The sequence below is a fragment of the Lonchura striata genome, chromosome Z (assembly GCF_046129695.1).
Source record: "Lonchura striata isolate bLonStr1 chromosome Z, bLonStr1.mat, whole genome shotgun sequence".
In the NCBI taxonomy this organism is placed as follows: Eukaryota; Metazoa; Chordata; class Aves; order Passeriformes; family Estrildidae; genus Lonchura; species Lonchura striata.
Genome location: NC_134642.1, coordinates 12,065,731 through 12,090,122, shown reverse-complemented (window position 1 = coordinate 12,090,122; position 24,392 = coordinate 12,065,731). Strand labels below are relative to the sequence as shown.

The following is a 24,392-nucleotide window of genomic DNA, read 5'->3' as shown; positions in this document are numbered from 1 at the left end:
TGTTTGTTTTGTCTTGTGTTTCCTTGTTCTTGTTGGGGGTTTATTTTGTCTTATAGGTTGGTTTAGTTTAGTTTTGGTTTGGAGGTTTTTTTGATAAATGTTATGTAGAAAGAAATCTTGAGAACCAAAGAGGAATTGAGTATTTAAAACACTTTTGGGAAGCAGGTATATGCTTGACCCTACTTGGTTAGTAGAGAAACTAACTCTAGATAATTTTTTTTACAGTTTTCATGTTTGTTTTTGATCTTGCAGAGCCCTTTGATGGGACAAATACTGCTAGAGCTGTACATGAGAAACAGAAGTATGATATGATCAGAGGTGAAATTGCACAGGTAAAAAGTAATCTCATGTAATTTTTCTGGCCACTTTGTTTTTCAAGATAGTTTTACTATCTTGAAAATGCTAGTCATTAAACCTGCCTGTTTATGATGTTTTATAGTTTGTACTATAAGTAATAAAAATGCATGTTTTTAAAAATGTGTAGAAAAATCATTTAAGAGTCTTCTTTAATGTCTGCCATTAAACTTCACGTTTAGACTGAAAGGGGTATACAAAATAGTAAAAAACCCTCTCTTTTAGACTTTCTTGTGCGTGTAAAATTCTAACAACGGTTAATAGCTTTAAAGTTGCAACTTTGTTTTCATTCATTATTTATTCCTATATTAATTTGAGTGGTAATAGATAATATTTTATTCTTCTTACTATTCCATTTTTTAATAAATATCACCACCAAAATAATGAGGGTTTTCTGATTTTTGATAACTTACTTAAATGGGAACTTTTCTTTAGGGACACCACACTCATAATTTTGGAATACGAGTAGTTCCAGCATGAGCTTTCACTATCCCAATCAGGGGAGGAAAGGATGCGTTGAAACAAGAAAAAATGTAGAACTTGGTTAAGCATAATTTTTCTGAAAATATTTGGTACCAACACTCTTTATGCTTCTCTCCTATCATAGGCATTGCATAGGTATTGCAACTGAAATTCTAGGTTTCTGAGATCTCTGATTATTTTTTATGTAGTTATGACTAGGGATTAGTGCATAGAACTATCTTCCAAGTTTAACCAGTTAAGACTCCCCTACTAAGCTGTCCTTGGAGGATCGTGTTTATTCCAGTTATTCATGTCTTCAAGTACCTTGAAGGCTTCTTCAGCAAGAAATAATTCAATGCCAGATACTTGTAATAGAGCAAATGCTAAAAGAGACACCTTAGTTAGAAAAGGATAACATTTTCTTTTTAATTCTATTCAGAAATGTTAATACATTTTTCTTTTATTTAGCCATGTTAGCATACAAAATACTGAATTGTTCACATACTGATACATAAAATAGTTGATTTTGTGAATCTGCTAAAGTCACGGTTACAAAGTGGCTTGGGCTTTTGTGGTACTGTGAAATCAGAGAGAACTTCTCTTTTTGGTTAACAAAATTCCTTTAAACCTCTGTGATTTTCTGAAAAATGTAAAAGCAGATGTTTGATCCTAGCTGTCTGGAAGCAATAGACTAGAGTGATACAGCCCTGAAAAATGTCCTTTTTACCAGATACTATTAGAATGACAGTTGCTCTAAAAATGCATGTACTTTTTAATATCCTGCACTATTTTTTAAAAAGCTTAAGCAATCTCTTTTGTCCTTGAGAGAATTTGAGTCCTTGAGTTCTTCTTGAGGTTATCATTACACATTGGAGTGTAAATGACTTCTGTATAAACACAGGAGGGTCACTGCAGGCTCATGTCATAACAGATGTCCTGAAACTCACGCTAAGAACACAGAAGACAGTTGAAATAAGGTATTTTAGAGACACATCTAAGTTCTGGAAATGACAATGCGTAACATCATTTATTGGGGATTTTGATATGTGTGAATTTGAGACAATTATTTTGCAGTTAGAATACCAGTGTAATGCTTAAATATTGTTAATATCTCTGTCTCCAAAAGTCCAGTCTGTTCTTGAAAGGCTTTACCTTCCTCATTACTTCATTGCATTTTGTGTACTTTTTGGATTTTGCTTCCCTTAAAAAAATCCCAAAAACAAATGAAAAAAACACCCTCTTTCTTTTCAAGAAGGGGAAAAAATAAAGCTTAATTTTGTGGAACTGTGGTGCTTATTGCTAATAATGGTATTTAAGTTTTAATGGAAAAGATTATATAATCTTTTTTTAAAAACCTTGTCGTTTTTTTCCTCAGGCTTGGCGGTTATTACGAGACAAGAAAGACCTGAACTGTATATTACCTTTAAAAGCAATCAAACAGAAAAGATAACTAGCTTCTTTCATTTTCCCTTTTTTTGGATCCTGCTGAAACAAAGAACAGAGACAAAATCAGGAGGCATTTACCCCATGGTTTTTATGACCTGTTTTTCTCTGTAAACTTTTGTTAAGAAAATGTTTATAAGGATGTGGCATATTTTATTATCAGTATTTGTTAATAGAGCTGTTCAAAATACGCTTTCTGAAAATGCTTGTATTGTTGACTTCTAGAAGAAACTCAGAGCAAACAAGAATTCATCTATTTTAAGGAAATTATGGGGATATACTGACTTTTTTCTTGTGTGATCTGTGTAACCATTATTTCAGACAGATTTAACCATGAAATATAGACAAAGTTAAACATGTGCAAATCTGACTACATCCTTAAGGCACTGTGCACTACCAATTTCTTGATGAACAGAGAGTGTGTGCTTTACATCTGCTGAATTGCTTTAAACACTTCTGCTCAACTTAGCACTTTCCTGTTTTATTTCACTTTTATAACAAGCAGCTGTTCATGAAAATGAAGCTAGATTATGGTTGGTAGTACTCTGAATATCAAGAACTATAATCTAAACCAGAATTTTCAAGCAATAGTTGTACTATGAAGAAGTTGAAATAAAAAAGCTCTATTCAATGCACATAAATGCTTCACATTCACACAGAGTAGGAAGGAAAACTTTTTGTGCTTCCTTATACATATTTGAAGTAATAGTGGTGCCTCTTTTGGAGAAAAAGACCAAATCAAAATCAAAACACCTCACATCATGCTAAAATAAGCCAGGCTTCTCATTTGATTTTGTGTAAATGTTTGTGAATTGATTAGCCACCGTAAATTGAATCTAAGTAATATTGAAAATTACAGCTCTTCCATAAAACTTGCAAACCTTCTCTTAGACCTTCTATAGTACAATTTGTGTCTCTCATATATTTGTTACTGAAGACCAATTAATTTTTAAGGTTGTATTTACCACTGAAGTCAAATTCATACTTCCATTTTTTTAAGTTTAATATTTTATATGGTGTCCAGTGGAATAAAGTTTATACATGGAAGATACGGGTTATTTTTCCAATCTATGTTATTTTGTACTGTGTATTTAAAGTATTTCCTATACTTAAGTAGAATAGGAAATGCTCCACAAGAAGGCCCACGTTGCAATTCATCAAGATCTATCACAGCTATTCTGCAGTACATCTGTGAATAGACAAAGGTTTGGTTTATTACTTTCTTTAACAAGATTGTGAAAACTCTTCTAACTGTAGAATAACAAGCATTATGTCATGTTGTAAAAATTTATTTAGAAGTTCTTAGTAGTGTAAACTATATGCCTGATGTGAGATTTCTTCCTACACACTTCCACATGGTCCAGTCTATGTAGAATTTTGCCTTTATTCTGCAATTGACTTTTCTTCTGCAATTTTAACTGTCTTTCAATTTTAATATGGTTCTGGAAGTCCACTGAAATATTCTTCCTCCTTGCACATGTTCACCCTCACTGCCCTTTTTCTATAGGATGGTAGACTTTAGTATCAGTGGAACATTCACTTTGATTCACTTTATGTAAAATTGAAGCACAAGATTTTAGGACAGGATGATGTCTGGATTCAAAGATGCTCTACAAGCTCTATGTAGATTCTGGGAAAAAAGAATCTTCTTAAAAAACGTATTCTTTGTCTAGAAAATTTCAAACTTTCCCAACCTAGGATAAATAAGAAGGGACATAAATGTTTAAAGTTAAGTATGTTTTAAGTGAGCTGAGTGTGAGCAACCAAACTTTATAAAAGGCATAAAACTTCCTTATGAGTTTGTATTGCATCACCTAATGTGTCAACATTTCTTACACCTTAAACTAATGCTTCATGTTTAACTTAATTCCTAACTGTTTTTAAAAGGTTAGTTTAAAACATTGTGGTATCTCTGAGCTACTCTGTAAAAAATGCCCTACAATTAAGTGGTGTTTTTAATACAAGTTAAGGTCTGTAACCACAACAGTCTGTGTCTTTCAAAAGAATCCTTTTGGTTTTTTTTTTCTCAAGTTTATGTCCTTCTGATAAACCATGTCTATAACCAGAAAATCTAGATGGTAGTTTTCCCCAGTTTTTTCGGAGCAGACCTGTTGATAGCATATTTGTTAAATAGTGGGCTGCAACTTTTGTCAGAAATTTTCAGATGTAATACCACAAACTAAATGGCTTGGGGAGAGTGGGTAGGAGCTGGGCTTTAACTTTGGATTCAGTTCCATATAGTCTGAAGTTGTTCAAGGTTTAATGACCTGCATTGTCATCTACTCTGGGCAAGTATTCAGGATAAAAAATTCAGTAATGGCTACCATAAATTTTAGTGTTAGGGTAAAATTTTCAACTTTCCTTCACTTAAAAATAAAAACTTTTACCTTCTTAAACCTTGGCATACATCCTAGTAGGAGTAGTTTTTTCTGAGAGATCTCTGGTAAAAGGTATTTTTCACAGCTGATCAAGGTGTCAGTGCACGTGCAAGATGCTGATTTCTGTGGGATTTGTTATTGCCTTGAAATAAAGTTGCTTTAGTTCAGCACTTACATTTATTTAATTTGGGTTTTCTTGTTGGTTCTCACCTCATGTGTCAGAAACCACTGATGTCTTCTCTAGGATTTTAAGAACTCCCCTTAGTCCTTCAGGACTAAATTAACAGGCTCAAAGGTGCACAGTAGGACCAAACATTGGCAAGAGCTTCACATTTGGTGACAGTAATGCAGAACTAGCATAGGCTATGCACTGTGAAATGTAAAGTTTCTCTTCCAGGTCTTGCTCTCACTTGTCTTGAAATGTGAATGTGTAAGTGAACTCTCAGTACCTTTAAGTGTGTTGACAGTATAAGGTGTTACTTTTTAAAAATCGCAAAGAAATCAATATAAATCAATTTTAAGACTCACATTGCAGGGTGACATGGTCATTTGGGAAAAACGGGCAGTGATGGTAAAATGATTAAGATGATTTGTAGAAAACCTGAAGTTAGCATTTGCAAATACATTATATTTGTGAATCCCAAACATTTATTTGGAACTGGTGCTTTACTTGAACTTGTGTTACTGGATTTGAGTCACAATATATTTGATGTTAAATTTAAGTCCATCAGAGAATGTCACTCTTGATTTATTGTACTGTACTTGCTATGGGTTGTCTTGTATTTTGTGGTTCAGGGTTTTTTTTGCCTTGCTCTCTGTAGTCCTTGTGTGTTCAGATATAAATATTTCCATTGATTTTACTGAGTATGATGCTTGTCTGAAGAGCATGAAAGAATGTGGAATTTTACAGGTCAAATTCACTTATGAGAAGTACAGATGGAAATAAGTTGAAGGGTTTCTGGTAAGGGTTGAAGGGTTTCTTGCTGTGCTGAAGACTGAATCAAAACTTGTGCAATGTATGTATGTTTTGTCTATAAGCATTTTTAGAAGATTTGTAAAACTCTTGCCTTCCACATGAAATCTAAGGAAGAGTACTTAATATTCTTTACATTTTGCTGTGTACACTGTCTATGCTCATTATGAAATATAGAGTTTAATTTAGTTTAATATCTGTTTCAAATACACTTTTCAAAAAATTACATTGTCACCTTGTATATTGTGTATGTATATTGTGTATTGTGTGGGTCAAGAGAGCAGAAAGACCTGTACATACTGTTTTGGAATATCAGGAGAATTTTGAGGTAGCTTGTAGTCAGAAGTACATGGGTGGGTGTTCTATACTTACAGCACTCTTAAGGAAGAGTTTGCTGATTGATTTATAACCCCATATTTATTTGAAGAACAATGAAAAAAAAAGCTGGGGGCATTGGAGTTACTGTGCATACAGTCATTTATACTTGAGATATCTTGGAAGTTCTTAGAATCAGGGGTTTAGTGCTTTTCCTTCTCTTCTAATTTTTTTTTTTTAATAAAGTCATTCTTTTGACTAACACAGATTAGAAATATTTCTGTTTTGTTTGTGAAAAGCACTGCATTTTGTGTAAAATGCAGAATAATAAAGTATAACAGGCTTAATCTAAACTCTGCATGATAGTACAGTTTGTCTTTGCTTTAAACTATAATTGGTTCTAGTCCGCTCAAATAGGAAGTTTTAAATGTCTTGTGATTCAACACATTGATAAATCGAGGGTTTAAATACATTCTTTTTGCATGGTTAAATACCACAGTGCATCTGATATCTCTTACAGTATGGTATTAATAATTAAATGTGTTTGTCGGAGGCTCATCCACTAGTTATTGTATTTGACCTTTCCAGCTTGAGCTTGAGGCACTCTTGGTGTGCTCAAGGGCAGAACTTGTGAAATGTACACAAGTTCTCTTGGGGCCACAGATAACCTCTCCTTCTTCATCTGTTGCCATCCACCCCAAATTTGCTGGAGGTGGCTGGGGAAGGTCAGCTTGGCCCCTTCCTCCCTGCTGCTGCCTGCCTGCCATGTGTGCTGTACCAGCAGCTCTGTGGTAGGGCGGCAGGCGAAGGGGGAGAGCAGCTGGAGAGATGGCCACAGGGCCACGTGTCCTGGCACTGGGCTGGTGCTAGGTGACAGGGTAGGAACAGCAGCGACTCTGCGCTCTAACTTTGCTGCCTTCTATTTAAAGACTGCCCTGAGTCAGGAGAAGTGAGTGCTACCGGGGATGACAGTTGCTTCAGGCAGCCCTGGGGAGGACAGGGCTGGGGGTAAACATCACCGGCAAGGGCCTGAGCAGGGAAGGGAATGGAGGGCTCCCATGGCGCCGAGTGTGACAGGGCATCCGAGACTTCATCCTTCATAGGAGATGAAGAGGAAGAAGAGGAGGAGGAGGAAGAGGAGGAGGAGGAGGAGGAGGAGGAGGCTGTGGACCCAGAGGAAGCAGAGGAGCTGACTAACAGGTATGTCTCCCCAGGGGCCCATAGCCCCAGAGGGAGCTGGCAGCTCTACCCCAAAGCATCATCCTGCAGGAGATGCCAGGATTGGTGTCCCATGCTGGCTTATTGGCTTTTTTCCCCTTCCCTAACCCAGTTGCTGTAGATAAGAAAAAGGGGGGAGTAGAGGGCTGTAGTACTTTTTTCTTTTTTTCAGATGAGTATGGCTGTAATTAAATTTTGTGTGGTAAGCACCTACCCCGAGTTCCCTGAGAGCTTTTCTATTTAAAGATCCTCTGATGTGCCAGCTCAAGTGGCATCTCCTTCCACTCCTCCCTCTCTGGCTGACTCTTTGTCACATATGGATCTTAAATGCTCTGCAGATTTGCTTGTCAGGGAGAATATGCTCAAAGATTATAATGTTGCATTAAAAATGGTTCCTTTTTATGGCCCTTTATTGCTTCCCACTTGTCCCTCCCTCTTCAGTTTCTTATTTCCTTGAAAAGGAAAAACTTGTTATACATGGTTGCTATTGCTGGTCATGATTTGTAAGGCTGATTTTGTTGTGGAATAGGAAGTATTTTATCCCTTTGATCTTCAATCTTTTTCTTTCAGTATTTTTGTTTTCTTAAAAAGTCTTCCACAGAAACAGTTTATTGTCCTACTATTGCTCTCCTACCATTAGGAATGAAACAGGCAAGGCTGTGGCCCAATGCCCTGCCTAATGGTCCTGCGCAGGATGCGGAGGCGACTGCAACCTGGTCCATGCAGACAGACTCTGCCTGTGCCAGCACTGTTGCTTTCACAGAGACCACAAGGCCTGAGCGTCCCCCAGCACATGCCAAATCTCAAGATTTCTTCCTTGTCTTGAGTAGACCCCACCCGTTTTAAGTGGATACTGTAGGAAGAACCTAAGATGTTAATGTTGTTAGCTTGAGTTTTTTTCCAGAAACCCATTTTTTAAGAAACGTGTCATACATACCTCTGTGCTGTGAAGACATCCACATTTACCATCACTCTGTGTGTATCACAGTTCAAAGTGCTTTCCCACATTGCTGATGGTCACTGGAGAAAAAAGATGGCAGTGGGGCCGCTCTGCAGCCTAACCCACCCAAAGTGCTGCAACAACAAAAGCCAAGTGGGGAAATGTATCCTAGGACTGTAGGAGAACCTTCCTACACAGGAAATAAAGAGCTAGTTTTCCACAGTGGGTGGACACCCTTGTGTGTAATGCTGCTTTTTTTCTCAAGGCAGGTGTTGGCTTTTCAGTCCTATGCTGGTAGAGAGAGGGATTGTCAATAAAACACTGCTTGCACATGGCTGTGCTGTATCTCTGCAAGAAAATGAGCTGAAGTTCATGGAGTGGAGCCGCTCACTGCACAGAGCTAAACCATTATTTAGATAGATAATTTTTAATAGAATATGGAAATGAATAGCTAATAATAAAGCTGAAACTGTAAAACACAAGTAGGAATTACTAAAAAGGTAGTGAAATCTATGTAGCCTCTCAGTTATTTACTACTTGTGCTGAGAGAATGATTTTTCCATGGGTGCCTGTTAGCAGCTCCTCACAGATGGGTCTTCTGGCTGGCAACCTCTGCAATGCAAACTTGGGCATTGCATCTCAGCATTTAAATCACAGCAAACATTCCCTTCAGCTCTCAGTTATATTAAACACAACAGAGTTTTTCCTCTGTCCTTAGCTGTCTTACTAATAAACAGGTCATAGACTACCAGAGAGGCTTTTAACAGCTCTGGTAAGTGGTAACTGAGCACATTTAAATTGGTTAGTTTAATTAGGTTAAAAGAGATGTAAAATTTTGGGTTCGGCACAAATGTGGTGACTACACCAAGAACTCAGCAATAGCTTGGAAAAGTTAAATAAAACTGACTCTTTAATTGCTGAGATGTTGTCGCTAATGTCAGCAGGGTTGTTGAGCTTCAGGCCCCCTCCTGTGGTCAGTGCCTGGGCAGAGCTCCTGGCAAGATAACACAGGTTAATCCCCTGGGACATACTCAAGCTGTGAGCTAATTCTTTGTTGACAAACAGGTTTTCAACTCCCCATTGCAGAACAGATTTTTTTGAGTGCGTGGGCTTTGAAAACTTAGCTTAGAGGAGATGTAACTAATATGCAAACTTGGCTGAAGGCAGCTTGTCCTGGACCCTGCTGCCATCAATTTATTTTTAACAACTCCAAGTTCTCTGTTGCTTCTGCTTTCCTCCTTTGAATGCAGTTGAGCAGCACCTGGTTGTGCAAGTCAGCAGGAAAGCTCCACTGACTCCTATTTCTGCCTTTCAAGCACATTAAATAGCCTTGTACCTAATTTATGCAAGAATCCTGCAGCAAGATGAGTGTCCCAAGGTCAGGAAGTGCCTCTATGAAACAAGGAGAGGAGCCCTGGTGTTGCTCTGAGACACCAGCCCCTGAGCTCTGACCAAACCACTCTGCTTCCACGCCGTACAGCAGCTGCAGCAAATTAAATCCCAAAAGCTGCAGCAGAAATGATGACTTGTCTCAAAATTACAAGGCATGCATGTGAAAGACAGAAGAGTTTGGGTTTCATGTCTTTATTACCCTTATTAATGTAATGTTTAAATAATTTGGTTTCCTAGCACACTTTTGTATATAAGTAATGCGACTAACATGCAGCATCAGAACCTATTAAAAAGGTGGGATAAGGGTTTTATGACCTTGTCAGCACAAAAATGATCTGTATAGCACCCATACAGTATTTTCTTGCCTTTGGGCATTTTATTATTTATGATAGATGATCATGGTAGATGGCTTCTTTTTCTAGCTCCATGTATCCAATTAATCACCTAAACAGGGGAAATATTTTGAATACTGTGCTTGTTAAGGCAAGCATGGGTAGGAAGTTAACAGGTTTTAATTTTTATATTGGTAATGGTGAAAATCTAACTGAAGTAAAGTTGTTTACTGTTTAACTGGTTTACATACCCATAGGAATATCTGTGTCTCTAACATATGTGTGATGGGTGAGCTGTTCTGACACAGTTCTGTCTTTCAGACCATTCTCAGCTGATTTCCTTCTACAGTGGGAAGGTCTTTGGATGTGTTTTTGTGCAGGGTTTACATAAAAATGTCTCTGCAGCCAATTTAAGTGTTTCCAGACAGCTTGTTTGCCTGTAATAGGTAAATAGGGTTTTACCTCCTTTTTTAGTGTTTATCTATAGCAAGTAGATGGGAAGAAAAATGGGGAGAAAGTCCTTAAGTTATGGAAGTGGTTGAGTTTGTTTTATTGATGAAGCAGCCCTTCCAAAAGTGAGAGGTGTGTAAGCTTTAGAGACAAGTCTCATTTATAATGATTGATGAAAATTAATATAAAGGGAAGTACAGTGGAGAAGGCATCTTCCTGCCACATGGAGGATGCTGCAGCATCTAGGAGAGAAAAAGACTGGAATGATAGCAAATGGATGGTGAGAAGGAGGGGGTGGAGGGCACTGTGGATTTGTCTTCTGAAAATAAGTTACCATACCTTTCCCAAAGCAGAAAAAGACATGGGGAGAGTGTGTGTGATTTTAGATGCCTCTTGACGAGGCAGTGTCTTATGTGGGCCAGGGTGGAAGAAGCTGGCAGGGCTGTTTTTCTGCGACCTGCAGCAGGAACATTAGCAGGGAAGATGAGAGAGGTAGGAATCAGACTTGTGCAGGCCATTTCAAGCACATCATGGTAGAAGCTTGAGCAAAAGGTAACTGAGCAGCTGAATGGGACAGAATGCTGAGGTGGGGGCATTGCAGAGGGGAGGGGTGCAGCCAGCCCCCAGTTGCTCCTGCTGCTGGGTACTCCATGTTTTCTCTTCAGCCTTTTGAGTAAAACTGAGTCCTTAATAAAAGCCTGTGTTGTGTAGGGCTCTCAGACTTCAAAAAGTTCCCCACTAGGTCTCAACAGAGTGATTATGTAACTGTGTAAATGAAGTGTCACATCCAGACTGAAGTGTTTGGTAATTGAACTCCCTCTGCAACATGGTGGAGAATCCAGAATGCAGGATCATGTCAGACCTCTGGCCATGGCAGTTCTGTGGGTTTCTCAAGCAGCATCTGATTCTGAAAATGGCAATATCACTAGGACATGCTGTGACCTGGTGTCTGGAAAACAGACTAGATTTCAGCAGGCTGTGTTCCTTCATAAGAGATGGAACAAAATGTGTGAGACAAGCCCAGGTCCTGGCTCCCAACTACTCATCATAAAACCCAGCTTTGTAGCTGGGCAAGCAGCTGTCTTACTGTTTTTAGATAGTAGAGCCTTTGAATTTTGACAGATGCATGAGCCACTCCATTGCCAGATGAGGCATCATTAACTGAAAGAAGTCAAAGGTGGAGGGCTGCGTTTGAAATTATGTCTTTCTGTAGCTCCCAATTCTCTTAGCCTGAAGAAGATGGATGAGCTGTAGCCATGGGAAATGCAGAACAATAGGCAGAGACCTTGCTGAGCATACTGATTGCTGTAGGGGGAAAGGGGCACCATGGTAAAGGCAGAAATTACAGATATGTACAGAATAAAAACACAAGCACAGAGAAGTGTTTCCTTCAACTGGGAAGACAAGCTGGCAATACCAATTTCCACCATTCCTGCATTGTGCCTGAAGTACGAACTTTCAGAAAATGAGATATTGTCAGCACAGATTACAGACATAGGTTGACATCTTGGGCATTTTATCTGTATTGTTTTCAGCTTGTGAGGAATTATGCAGCAAAAAGCTACATATTTTTATGATATCAGCAGTGGCAAGGTCTAATATGAAGATGATAAAGAGAGGCTAGGGAGAATTTTAGAAAGCTGATAGGCTAGCTACATATATATCTCATAGTAGTGGTGTGCACAAGTGGATAGACCCTACTCACTGTGTGAACACCACTCCAGCAGCTGGGGGAGTGAAAACTCTTCCCTAATATGATTCATAAAGGAAAATTTGTCCAGCCTGTGAGGCTGGACTAGAAATCTGAAATCCTAGTGGATGCAGCATAGAAGTCATATTGAGAAGCAGAAGGCTGTGAGAAGCAGGAGGAGGCAGGAAGAAAAATCTGGGTTTGAGCTGTTATGGCAGGAGTCACAAAACTGGTTGTCAGTGTCTTCAAGACTAAGAAAAAATTTAAGTCAATGTTCTAGCAGTGAAATAGCATGCTCATAATATAAGCACCAACAGGAATGGGTGTGAAATTTCTACATGGAAAAAACACAGCACTGGCTTTTGCCCTGGATGCCAGTGGCTTCCTATCTACATTTATGAACTGAAACATTGAAAACATCTTTTTCCAGTGGCAGACACTTCCTCTGACTAGAGAGAGGTCTTTCAGGTACTACTGTGCAGCTTGTAAGCAGTTCACAAAAAGGCAGCATTTAGAAGTGCATTGGAAGTAAATGTTTGAGTTCCATGTCTCTTATTCTGGTCTTAAAATATAAAGCACTTTCTCCACACACTGTAGAGGAATATGAACTGTGACAAGTTTGTGACCATGAAAATAAGATAATGATGTATATAATTCAAGCTTTTTGCATAGGTAGGGCCAGGGCAACCCATTCTTATTAATTAATATCAGCTCAAGTGGGAGTGCTACTCTGTTCTGTATGAAGGTTTATTTAATTGCACCAAGTACTGCAGAAAACAGGTTCAAGATATAAGGAGGATGTAGAAGCTGAAAAATTGATTTCTTCTCCTCCTTCAAGGGCCTCTGCCTCTGACTGGTGCTCAGCACCCTCTGGCACGGTGCCACCTGCATCTCAGTGGTGTCTGCCTGCCTCTGCAACCGGCAGGTAACTCTGGCACCTGTGTGGTGTAGGGCCATAGCCTCTGGCAGCTGATCAGATGGATTCTGCTTTTCTGATCCCTGATCAGTAACTAGCTTTCTCCACTTTAGCTGAAATGCTTTTCTCTAGTCAGTGGAAAAGTGACCCTTCCCTCTGTTCATTGGAAGCAGGATGTTGTGGGGCCATAGATGTGCATTCTTCCATGGGAATAATAGAGACTTCACTGTTTCTGTTCTATTGAAGGCTACATCTTATCCAGCAGATACTCTGCCTTTCTTTTCATCAGTTACAAATGTGATTTCCATAAATTAACTACTGTCTACTTAGGAAATATTAGAGCTTTGATTACCTTTTCTGTGCTCTTTTATTTCTTGTTTTAAGTAAATAATGCAACCCTAAAAATGTTAAACTCTCCACACATTGTGTCTTTTAATTGCTTTTGCTAATCTTTACACTTTTAATTTGAAGAATTTGAAGAACTTTTCTTTCCGAAAAATTCTCAGAAATGCCTTTCTCCAGCCTTTTTACTATTTTAGCTGAGAGATTTGGTTACAGCATATGATGGTGTATTGATTACACATCATAAGCTTTAAAACTACCTTTATGAAACGTTGCAGTTTCATTTGGGGAGGTGTCAATATATTTTAATTGTTGAATGTATTCTAAATTACTTTGTTAAGTATCTAGAGTGCTTAGAGGATAAAATACATGAGAAGACAGTAACAAACCAGTGGATAGACTACTGCTTTGAGCATTGTATAATCATTCACACTTGCGCAAAGCAAGTGTGGGTGCTATTAAAACACTGACAGTGTCTTTGAAGTGTTCAATGAAAGGTTTAATTTATACTGTGAGATAAACACATGCTGGAGAATAGCCCCAGAATCAGCTCAACCTCACACTGGCAAAACAAGGTCAGATCAAAGACTGTTCTTCCTGCATTGTCAAGATCATTTAAACACCTCCCCTTCATTGAACTAACCTTGCAACATGCAGTTTTACACAAATTCATCTAAAATATAGTTGTGAGATGAAATATGACTTTTCTTATGGTTGCACTTCAAAATCTATGCTTATGCAGTATTTTTACAACTTTGAAAGTAATTTTTGTTTTAATGAATAAATTCAGCTTTTTCCTCCAATAATTTAATTTGTTGTGCGTTTTTACAGCTTTCTTTTGTTATCTGTTCTTTTGTTTGTAGTTTAAAAGATCTTATCCAAAATGAAGATGTGAAACCCAAGCTGCAGTACATCATGACTAACCCTTCCTTTTCTATGGTAACATGCCAAAGTGAAGACAGTGGAATAACCTGGGAAACTAGCTCAAGCAGATGTTCTACTCCCTGGACCTCAGAAACTAGTACAGCTTCTGATCTTTACAGTATGGAAAGTTCACCAGTAGGCTCTCCTCCAGGAAAAGTTATCTTTATTATGGATGAAGGCAAGATCGTTCGGAAAAGGACACGTAAATCTTCAAATAAGGTGCCAATGGCTACAAGACCAAAGGGAGGCCTGTGCAATAAAAAACGTGACTCTTCTGGAATGCAGAGGCAAGAACCAAGAACTGTTCTAGGAGATGTGCAAGCCTCCATGTTGAATGTAGAGCACGTGGAGGCACAAGACACAGATGAGGAAATGTTGGACAACAAAGAAGATCAAGAGAATATCGCAGAAGAGCCGGTAAAACGTGCTCCAATAAGATCAATATTTAGGGAGAGCAGACTGAGAAAAGTTGGTCCAATTCTTGGAGGTCCAGTGCAAGCTAGAATCCAGCTGTTCAACTCAATTTTTGGAGGGACTGGGCCAGCCCCTGAAACATTGGAGAAAAACAGAATCCGGAGAAGTAGCTCAGCTTCAGGAGATTCTGAAAAGTTCCTTGAAACATCAGTAAAAGAAAGATTGCAGAAGTTTGGTTCACTCTCCACATACCCAAAACATTTCCAGGGAGCAAGAAGTAAAATTCTTGAAACACCTTCAGAGAGAAGAAGGAAGCAAAGAGAACAACTCGCAGAACAAGCAAATCAAAGCTTTTCTTCACCAACACCACCTCTTGAAAAACAGCTTACTAAGAAATATCATGTTTCATCTGAAAAAATTGAACCTTATAAAATGAAAGAATCAACTCTTCAACATGAAGAAAGAAAAGAGAGACAACTTCTTTTAGAGACTCCAAATCAGGTTTCAGGACATTTACTGAAGAATGAAGAAGAAGCCAGGGAGCAGCAAAGTCATTCAGCCACAGCCAAAACATCAATAACAGAGTCAACAACCTCCACACCACTCAAGTCTGACCAGAAACAAGTGCTGCTTCCCTCAGCTAAAAATGCAAACAAGAAGCCAGACCAATCCCCGCTGACAGCATCAGATCATCTGGATGAATTGAAGAAGCAGGAAGTTCAGTCTAATTCTGCACCACAGTCTGTTTCAGCAGATTTTGTTAGTGAATTAGATAGATCAAGTTCCCAGCATATTTTGCCTACAGAATCTATGTCAGAACATCCTGAGAGGGAAACAGAGAAGCCTTACTTACCTGATGTTCCATCAGCTAAATCCAGCTATTCCACTTCAACTGAAATAAGACAGGAAGATATTATTCCTCAGTCATCAGAAGCTGCACAGTCTAAGTCTGAACATGTGCTTTTACCATATTCTGGAAATAAAACAGAGAAGCAAGAAACTGAGTGTCCATCATCAACTGCACTGTCAGAGTCAGAAACTTCAGGTCTAATGTATTCAGCTGAAAGAGAAGAGGGTCAAAAGGCCTCATCTTCAGAAACTCAGAATGTTCATTTAGAGAACAAAACAAAATCTGAACAAGACTTTTCACTTCAGGAAACAGAGAAGCGAGGAATTAAATTAAAACCACCAATTCCTGAAAATATAGATTCCAAATACTTTGGCATTTCATATCCTGTTCATACAGAAACAGAAGAAACACAGAAAACTTCAGCTATAAATAAAGCAGTAGATTTGGATCACTCAGATTTTTCCATTGAAGAAAACAAACAAGCTGAAGGCGAACAAATGGAGGTAGAGCATCCAGACCTCTCATATGCCACCAAAGAAACTGGAGAATCAGAGACAACACAGATGGAGACAGAGCATCTGGACTTCTCTTCTCACAAGGAAGAAACAGAAGAATTGAAGGGTGAACAGATAGAGATGGAGCATCCAGACTTCTCTTTTTCCAGGGAAGAAATAGAGGAACCAGGAAATGCACAACTAGAGACAGAACTTCCAGATTTCTCATATTCCAAGGAAGAAACAGAGGCATCAGAGAGTGCAATACCAGATACAGACTATCCAGAACTGCTTTTTTCCACAAAAGAAACAGAAAAATCAGGGAGATCACAACTGGAGACAGAACAACCAGAATTTTCTTCCAAGGAAAAAACAAAAGAACTAGAAAGTGCACAGGTGGAGATGGAGCATCCAGATTTTTCTTTTTCCAGGGAAGAAATGGAAGAATCTGACAGCGCACAGCTGGAGTCAGAGGTCTCCAGCTATGATAGATCTGAGGATCTATCATATTCCAGAGAAAAAATGGTGGAATCAGAGAGTGCACAGCTGGAGATGGGTCATCCAGACTCTTCTTTAACCAAGGAAGTAGTCAAGGAAACGCGAAGTGCACAGCTAGAAAATGAACATCAGGTTTTTCTGTCTAGGGAAGAAACAGAAAGCCAAGCATTCAGTCCTTTTGAACTAGAACAGTCTTATTCCACTGAAAAAGAAAAACAAGAAAAAAATGAAGATCTTGCACAAGTACATTCAGATTTATCATGTTTGATGGAGGAAGCAGAGAAAGACAACACTACAGAAGCCCAGTTGGTACATCCAGATAAGTTTGATACCACTGGGAGGGCTGAGATACAACAAATTGGGTATCTAGAAACAGCATCTTCAGATTTACCATATCCCATTAATAAAACAAAGGAGCAAGAACCGTCACAAACTGACAAAGGAAAACAGCCACAGCCTGTACAGCAGGATTCACAGTCTGAAGGCAAGCTGGATTCCTCTGCCATGGCAATGCAAGGAGAAACTACTCAACTGCAGTCAGAGCATCCACTTTGGCCACATTCTGCCAGAAAAGAACAGGAACATAAAACTTCACAGCTAAAGGTGAAACAGCCAGAGACAACACCTTCTACTGGCAAAACAGAACATCAAAAATTGCAACCAAAGCTGGAACAAACTGATTCAATGTATTCCCAGGAAGAGATGGTACAAGAAGCTGTACAGAGAAACTTAGAAGGTCCAGAGCCATCATCTTTCATTAGTGAAGCAGAGAAACATGAAAAGACAGAAGTAGTTTCAGAAAAGAGGGATTTCTCATTTATCACTGGAGGAGTGATGCAAGAAGGAGTGGAGTCAGGAACTTCATGGTCACAATTAACTGACAGAGCAAAGCCTTGGGAAGCAACAGAAATGGAGCAGGAGCAGTCTTTTCCTTCCTGTTCCACTGCTGGTAGTCAGCAACAGGAAACACCACTACTGAATGTGCCCCAGCAAGATGTTTCATGCTCCTCTGGCAGAATGGAACAAGATACAGTACAAAGAGAGGTGAAACAGCAGGGAACAGACCAAGAAGAAGCTGTACAAATGGAAATAGAGTATTCAGGTATTTCAGAAAGCCTGGCTAAAGAGGAACCACAGGTCATAGACCAACTTAATTTGGCACAGCAAGAAATAGCTCGACCAGGGTTAGTCCATCCATCTTTGCCATATTCATTCAGTAAACAAATGCAAGAAGAAATGCAAACAGAGCCAACATATCCAGAAAAAACATTTTATGTAAGTACAGAAGCAGAGAAGGAAATTGTACAACATGAATCACAGCAACAAGAAATAGTACATCCAAAGCTGGAGCAAACACTTGTGTCTTCTTCCAGTAAAAAAGAAGCTTCACTAGAAATGGAAATAGCGTCACAATCTCCAGATTTGCCATATTCCTCTCATGAGCAAGAAAAATTATTGAAAAACTCAACCTTACCATTTCATTTGAAGGAACAAGAAATTGACCCAGTAAAGGTGGAACATCCAGATGTTTCATGGGACAGTGGTGAATCAAAACATGGTGATGTTGTGGAGCAGGAGTCAGCACATCCAGAGCTCTCATACACCCTGGGAGAAACTGAGAAAAAATCAGAACATTTGGATTCACAAGGAAGCCTGGGTGAAGCAGCACAAGATGAAAGTATGGAAGTAGAATCTCAATACCCAAATCAGTCATGCTCACAGCTGGATTTAAAATATTCAAATTCATCCTTTTCCTTTGCTAAAGGGAAAGAACAGTCAACTCAAAAGTTTGAGTCTAAACATCAAGAATTGCCTAAAATAAGTAAAAAAAGAGCTTCTCCGGGAACTGCACAAATAGAGCCAGAACATCCAGAAACTGCACCATGGCAAATGAAGAATCCTAATTTGTCATATTCCACTGGTGAGACAAGCCAAGAAGAAGTAGCACCATTGGAGCAAAAACATAGAAAACTTTCTTTTGGCAGAGAAAAGCAGCAAAAAGCCACAAAGCAGGAGTTAGAGCAAGAAAAGTTAACACATTCTCCCAGTAAAAGGGACACTTCAGATTATGCCCAGGAGGACTTAGAACAACCAAATTTATTATTTTCTATTGATAGGCCAGGTAATGAAATTATACCACCAGAGGTGGAGCATACTGATGTGATATCTCCTTTGGACACCACAGAGGTACAACAAAGAGTACAAGAAACAGAGCAAAGTTATCCCATTGGACAAATGGAACAGAAAACAGTTCAGCCAGAAGAGGAAATTTCACATTTTTCACCTTCTGTGGGTACAGCAGAGGAAACAGAAATGGCAGAACCACGGCAGGGACATTCTGATTTGCCTTACTCTGTTTTCAAAGTAGGAGGGCTGCAAACATCACAGCTGAAACCAGAACACCTTGGGCTAGAATATTCCCTCAACAAAGTGCAGGAAACAATCCATCTGGGATTGGAGGGGCCAGGTGCATTGTATGGTCATGACAAAATGGAGCAAATTCCACCTGCACAGCTGGAGCCAGGTCATGCAAGCTTGGCACCCCTGGCCAGGGAAGTGGGGCAACAAGGGATGGAGCACACAGCTGTGGAGTGCTCTAAAGAGGAACAGCCTGTCAGCAGAGCAGAGCATTCACAAGCTGCAAAGGAGAAACAGAGAGTTCCAGATGCACCATCCCAGAGTGGAAAAATTGAGAAAAGACAAATGTTAAAAGCAGAGCCAAAGCATCCTGATTCACTGCATTCCATTGATAAAGGAAAGCCACAAAGAACTACACAACCAGTGTTAGAAAAACCAGATCTGTCATCTTGGCCTGGCACAACAGAGCAAGGACAAACTGCTGGAGAGGAGAAGCCAAGCTTGTGTTATTCTTTGAAACAAGAGGCACAGGACAAGAAAGCACAGACAGAACTGGGACATTTAGAAGCATGTCATTCTCTCAGTGAGGCAGAACAAGAAACTTTAAACACAAAATCACACCATTCAGATTTATCTGCTGGCAGATTAGAACACCATGAAATCATACGGCCAGAGGCAGAAATAAAGGATTTATCATGTTCAATTGGTGAAAAACAGCAAACTCAAATTGCTGATGAGGATTCAGAGTGCCTGGATTTATTTCATTCCACTGGCACAGTACAGCAAGAAAATATTCAACCACAGCAAGAAAAGACAAATGAGTTTTCATCATCTCTCAAGAAAGCAGAGGACTGGAAAGATGCAGGAATGCAAGCAGAACACCATGAGCTCCAGTGTTCTAGGGAGAATACAGAAGGACTGCAAAATTCCCAAGCAAACTCCGAATATGCAGATTTGTTGTTCTCTGTTGGCACAGCAGAACCTCATGAAACAACTCAGCCAGAGCTGAAAGAACAGAGTTTGTTACATTCATTTGTCAAAACAAAGCCATCATGGGCTGCTCTACCAGAGTCAGAACATACAAATGTCATGGATGCCATGGGCAAAGTACTGCACACAGACTTGTCCTCTTCTGTTAGTGAAGAAAAACAAAGTGCACAGCTGGAGAAGGGAAGCTATACATTACACCCAGGGGAAATAGTACAACTAAAATTGGAGCAACCAGTGTTTTCAAGTCCTCATAGCATGGAAGAGCAACCAAACATATTCCCAGTGGAAGGGGAATTCCCAGAGTTCTTGTATTCCTCTGGCAAAACAGAAAAACAGGACACTGCACAAGCAGGGTTCACACCTTCTGATGTTTCTTATTCCACAGGAAAATCAGAGCAGTTGCAACCAGAAAAGCTGAATTCAAAACATCCAGATTTGTCATATTCTCTTGGCAAAGCAGAGACTCATGTAATAAAACCACTAGATTTATCATATTCCTATGGCAAGGCAGATCAACCACAGACTGTCCAGGTGGAGCATCCAGAGAAACCATATTTCACTGGTGAAACAAAGTGGAGGGATGGGGTCCAGCCAGAACAGCCACATACTTGTTTGCAGTCCTCTGGTATTGAAACGGAGCAGCCAGAAACACCTTCTGTAGCACATACCTTTGTCAGGACCGAGGAGCAGGGAGCTGCCCAAGCAGACTTCAAACAACCAGATTTATTAAGTCCTACTTACAAAGCAGAAAAGCGTGAAATGGCCCCACTGAGAGCAGGACATTCACAGAAGCAAGACATTTGTGCTCCCTCATCTCAAAGTGGTCAGATGGAAACTGAACAACAAAATTTATCATTTTCCACTGAGGAAGCAGACAGCCACAAAATTCAAACATATTCATTTCTTACTGAACAAACAGTGCCTGAACCTTTGTGTGCTTCACACACTGTCTCTGAAACAAGCTCTGTAACTGGAGGCTCACCCCCCAGACATTTAGATATATCTTATTCCACCTGTAAAACAGAATACTCAGAAACTGCTCTGCCTCAGCCAGGGTCCTTTTTTGCAAGAAAAGAAGCAGAGCATACAGAAAGTCTTCTACATTTGCCTGTAGCTGCAAAGTCAGAGGCTGAATGTGAAATTTTACCTGAAGCTGAGAGAGAACAGACTTCACATTACTTTCACACAGCTATGCAATTAGAATCTGAACAACTAAATTTATCATATTCTACAGATAAAACAGAAAGTCTAGAAAGTCAGGATTACCTGACCGTACCTTCAAAACTGCAGTCTGAATCTTCAGTTCCATTTTATTCAGATGATGAAACATGTCAGCAAGAAGTTCCATCTTATTCGAAACCAGACTCTGAGTATTTGATTCCCACACAGTCCCTTGCCAAACAAGAAAATCAAAATATGCAGCCCCTTATTACCCAGCCCATACAATCAGAATGTGAACATGTAATTCCACCACACGATGAACAACAGTTGCAAAATATTAAACTCAGTTCACCTGAAACAGCGAGCCTAAAGACAGTGCACTTGGAGAGTATGTCTCAAGTGCGAGACCAAGAGAAGCCAGAATCTTCTTTGTTGGAGACAATATATTTGTCTCCAGACCAGCTAAGAAGTTCCCCCTATAAGCAAGAAATGCAACCTGATGTACAGACAGTGCCAAGGTCAGTGATCACAGAGTCAAAAGTGACTGGTGTAGCAGACCAGCAAGCAGTGTCATCAGAGTCATTTATACCTTTACATAAATTACCTGGAAAGTCAGAACTTGAAAAGCCAGTACCAGTGGCTCTCGCTGATGATGAAAAGAAACAAAATATTCCATCATCTTTATCTGATGTAGCAGACATGCTTGGAAAGCAATCTAAGAAAGTTTCAGACATTTATACTGAAGGAGAAATTCAACAATGTTTTGAAGACCAAAAGACCTCAGAGCATCTGGGAGTTTTTTCATCAGACCTTGTTCATGAAACTGTGACACACAAAACTCAGCATTATTCTGGTGAATGGGGCAGCCTTTCCTCAGCAGAGATTAAGTCCCTTAGCTCAAGTTCTGAAGAAAAGCAGAACCCAGATATTCCATCTTTTGGGCTGGCTAGCTGGCTGGTAGAACAGGTGAAAGCTTCCTCAATTAGTCCAATAGGGGCTGCAGAAGGAGACATGCAAGCAATTCAGCTTACTCCAAATGAAGCTTCTGATTTTGCATCAAAACAATTCCCAGCTGGAAGTTGCACAGAATTTACAGATCATGGGACTACAGAGACTGAGGGACATACATTTAGAGGTTCTGAACCAGTGTCAAATAAATTTCCTCACAGGAAATCCTCAGACGCTAGTCCCATAACACAAAGATACGATTTACCATCTCTAGTGGGAGATAGTCAAGATCCAGATAAACTTCTGGAGCATGAAGCTAGTACTTTAAATCTTACAAAAATTGCAATGCAACACCTGGAGGTAGGCAAAATGTCTGAAATGCCTGAACATTACTTGAGAGGAGAAGAGGAAGAAATGGAACATGCAAGTACTGTAGAAGACAGTCAGTGTGCTCTGGAGACTACTGAACAAAAAGATCTATTTAATATTATTTCAGAAGGTTATGAAATTCTCAATATTCATGCACCTACACATATTTCTTCTGTTGATCAAGAAGAAAGTAAACACATGCCTGATAAATTAGAATACTTGGAAACAAATCCTTCATTTAGAAGAAAATCAGTTGAGGATGGCCAGAGAGCCCTAACTTCTGGAAGAACCACAGAAATTTCAGAAAGTTCAGTATTGGGAAAGACTGCAAACCATGAACTAATAGAATTGGTCAAAAAGGATGATGCTGAGGAAACTGAAGAAACTCAGCAAGAAAATCTCCCATTGCCAGAAGACAATAATTGTGCAAAGTTAGATCCTAATAATGGTACTGGTGATATGGATTATTTTGAAAAATACACATTGATTGATGACAAATCCCCAGTTAAGCCACAATTTGAAAGACGAATTTCATTGTCTCCTGTGACAGAAGACCCCAATGAATCTATGGAAGAAGTCAAATCTTTTGAAGAGAGTACTGAGGTAGATACTTTGGAAGAGTTTTCCTTACTTGAGGATGTGGATGAAGTCTTTTATGGTACCATAAAAGGAGAAAGCAAAATTCAATCCTACACAGATGCTTCAAAATCTTTACCACTGCAGAAATCAATTGATTCTAGCAGTAAAAGCATAACAAATGTAGAAGATGAATGCAAGTCACCGGGGACCCCACTCTTTGATTCAGAAGAAGGAGTGCTAGAACGATCTCTCTTGTTCCCTACCACTGTTGCTGCAATTAACCCAGAGCTTTTAGAGGAGCCCCCTGCTCTATCGTTTTTATACAAGGACCTCTATGCGGAAGCAGTAGGAGAAAAGACAAAGGATGAGACTCCCTCTGATGAAGAAAGTGGTAATTCTAATGCTTCTTTTCCTAGTAGAAATTCAGACACAGATGATGGAACTGGAATGTATTTTGAAAAATACATTCTTAAAGATGAAATTCCAAGCAAAGCCATAGGGCCTCAGAAAGATCAGATACCAGAAGATGAGTCCTTTAGTGAAGGAATTTTGGCTTGGAGTTCAGAGAACAAGCAGGAGCAGGGATCTGGTGATGTTCAATATGTCAAAACAGAGGTTCTGTCAGAAAGAGTTGTTATGGAGAGAGACAAATTCCAGGTTGACAGCAACATTCAAGCAACAATTTGCAAGCCAACGCATGCCATTCCTTTTGGAAGCAAAACAGTTGTTTCAGGTGCAGGAACTGATATCACTGAACAAAGAGAAGAAGAAAATGTACCAGTAGAAAGAACTGAAGAGTTACCAGAGCAGTCAAGTCAACAAATATACAGTCATCAAGTGGATTATGAGGGAGCTGCATATCAAGAAGCTGGTACTAAGCAGGAAGAACTACAAGATACAACAGCATTTCCTCAAATGGAAAAGTATGTTCCATATGTCAGGGCTCCCACTGAAGACAGTGTAGATGATCAGTTTACTCAGGAACATCTGTCCTGTGTTCCTACAATTCAGCAAACAGAGAATCCAGACTTGCAAAGAGAGGAGCAGCACGGTGATATTTATGAAGATTTTGCTGAGTCAATGGACTATGATGTGATTACACAAGAAGAGCTTTTGCAAGATGAAATATCATCTCAATTTACACATGAGGAGCTATTATTTGAAGACAGGGACTCCTTTGATCATGCTGCTGATAGTTATGAATTTGTTAATGAGCCAGAACAAAGAACTCCTATTGAGCTTGAAGATTCAGGATTTGTGGTGATGTATCCTGAAAAATCAGCAACAAACATTCCTCAAGTTGAGAGCCCACAAAGAGAACTGAAGAAATCACAAGTAGACACTTATTGTTACCACTGCAAATGCCCAATATCTGCTATTGACAAGCTTTTTGGAGAACATAAAGACCATGAAGTCACAACACTAGATGATGCTGCAACCAAGATGAAGGTAATTAATTTGGGTAAAAAATTAAAAAGCTACTAGGGCTAATTTCTCCAGTTCTGTTGCATTTTCAAGAGGAGAGGCTTCCAAGAGCAGTCCTAAAGCTAAGATACAGTATGTATTAAATAAAAGCTATCCTATAGACCTGTTGGAGATTTT

General features: G+C 39.4%; 2 protein-coding genes across 5 annotated transcripts in view; both read left to right on the top strand.

Annotated features, from left to right (window-relative positions):
• Positions 1–6,283, top strand: part of TENT2 (terminal nucleotidyltransferase 2) — a 48,538-nt gene extending 42,255 nt beyond the window's left edge. For 3 of the 4 annotated variants that reach the window (XM_021531123.3, XM_021531121.3, XM_021531122.3), the window contains exons 14-15: positions 253–332; positions 2,192–6,283. In XM_021531123.3, coding sequence (XP_021386798.2) covers positions 253–332; positions 2,192–2,266 — 155 coding nt within the window. In that variant the 3' untranslated portion in view covers positions 2,267–6,283. The remainder of the gene's footprint in view (positions 1–252; positions 333–2,191) is intronic. The other variant, XR_002465515.3, reaches the window with a different exon arrangement.
• A 558-nt stretch (positions 6,284–6,841) lies between these two features.
• Positions 6,842–24,392, top strand: part of CMYA5 (cardiomyopathy associated 5) — a 44,895-nt gene continuing 27,344 nt past the window's right edge. The window contains exons 1-2 of the mRNA XM_021531124.2: positions 6,842–7,125; positions 14,069–24,239. Of these exons, the coding sequence (XP_021386799.2) occupies positions 6,971–7,125; positions 14,069–24,239 (10,326 nt within the window). The 5' untranslated portion in view covers positions 6,842–6,970. The remainder of the gene's footprint in view (positions 7,126–14,068; positions 24,240–24,392) is intronic.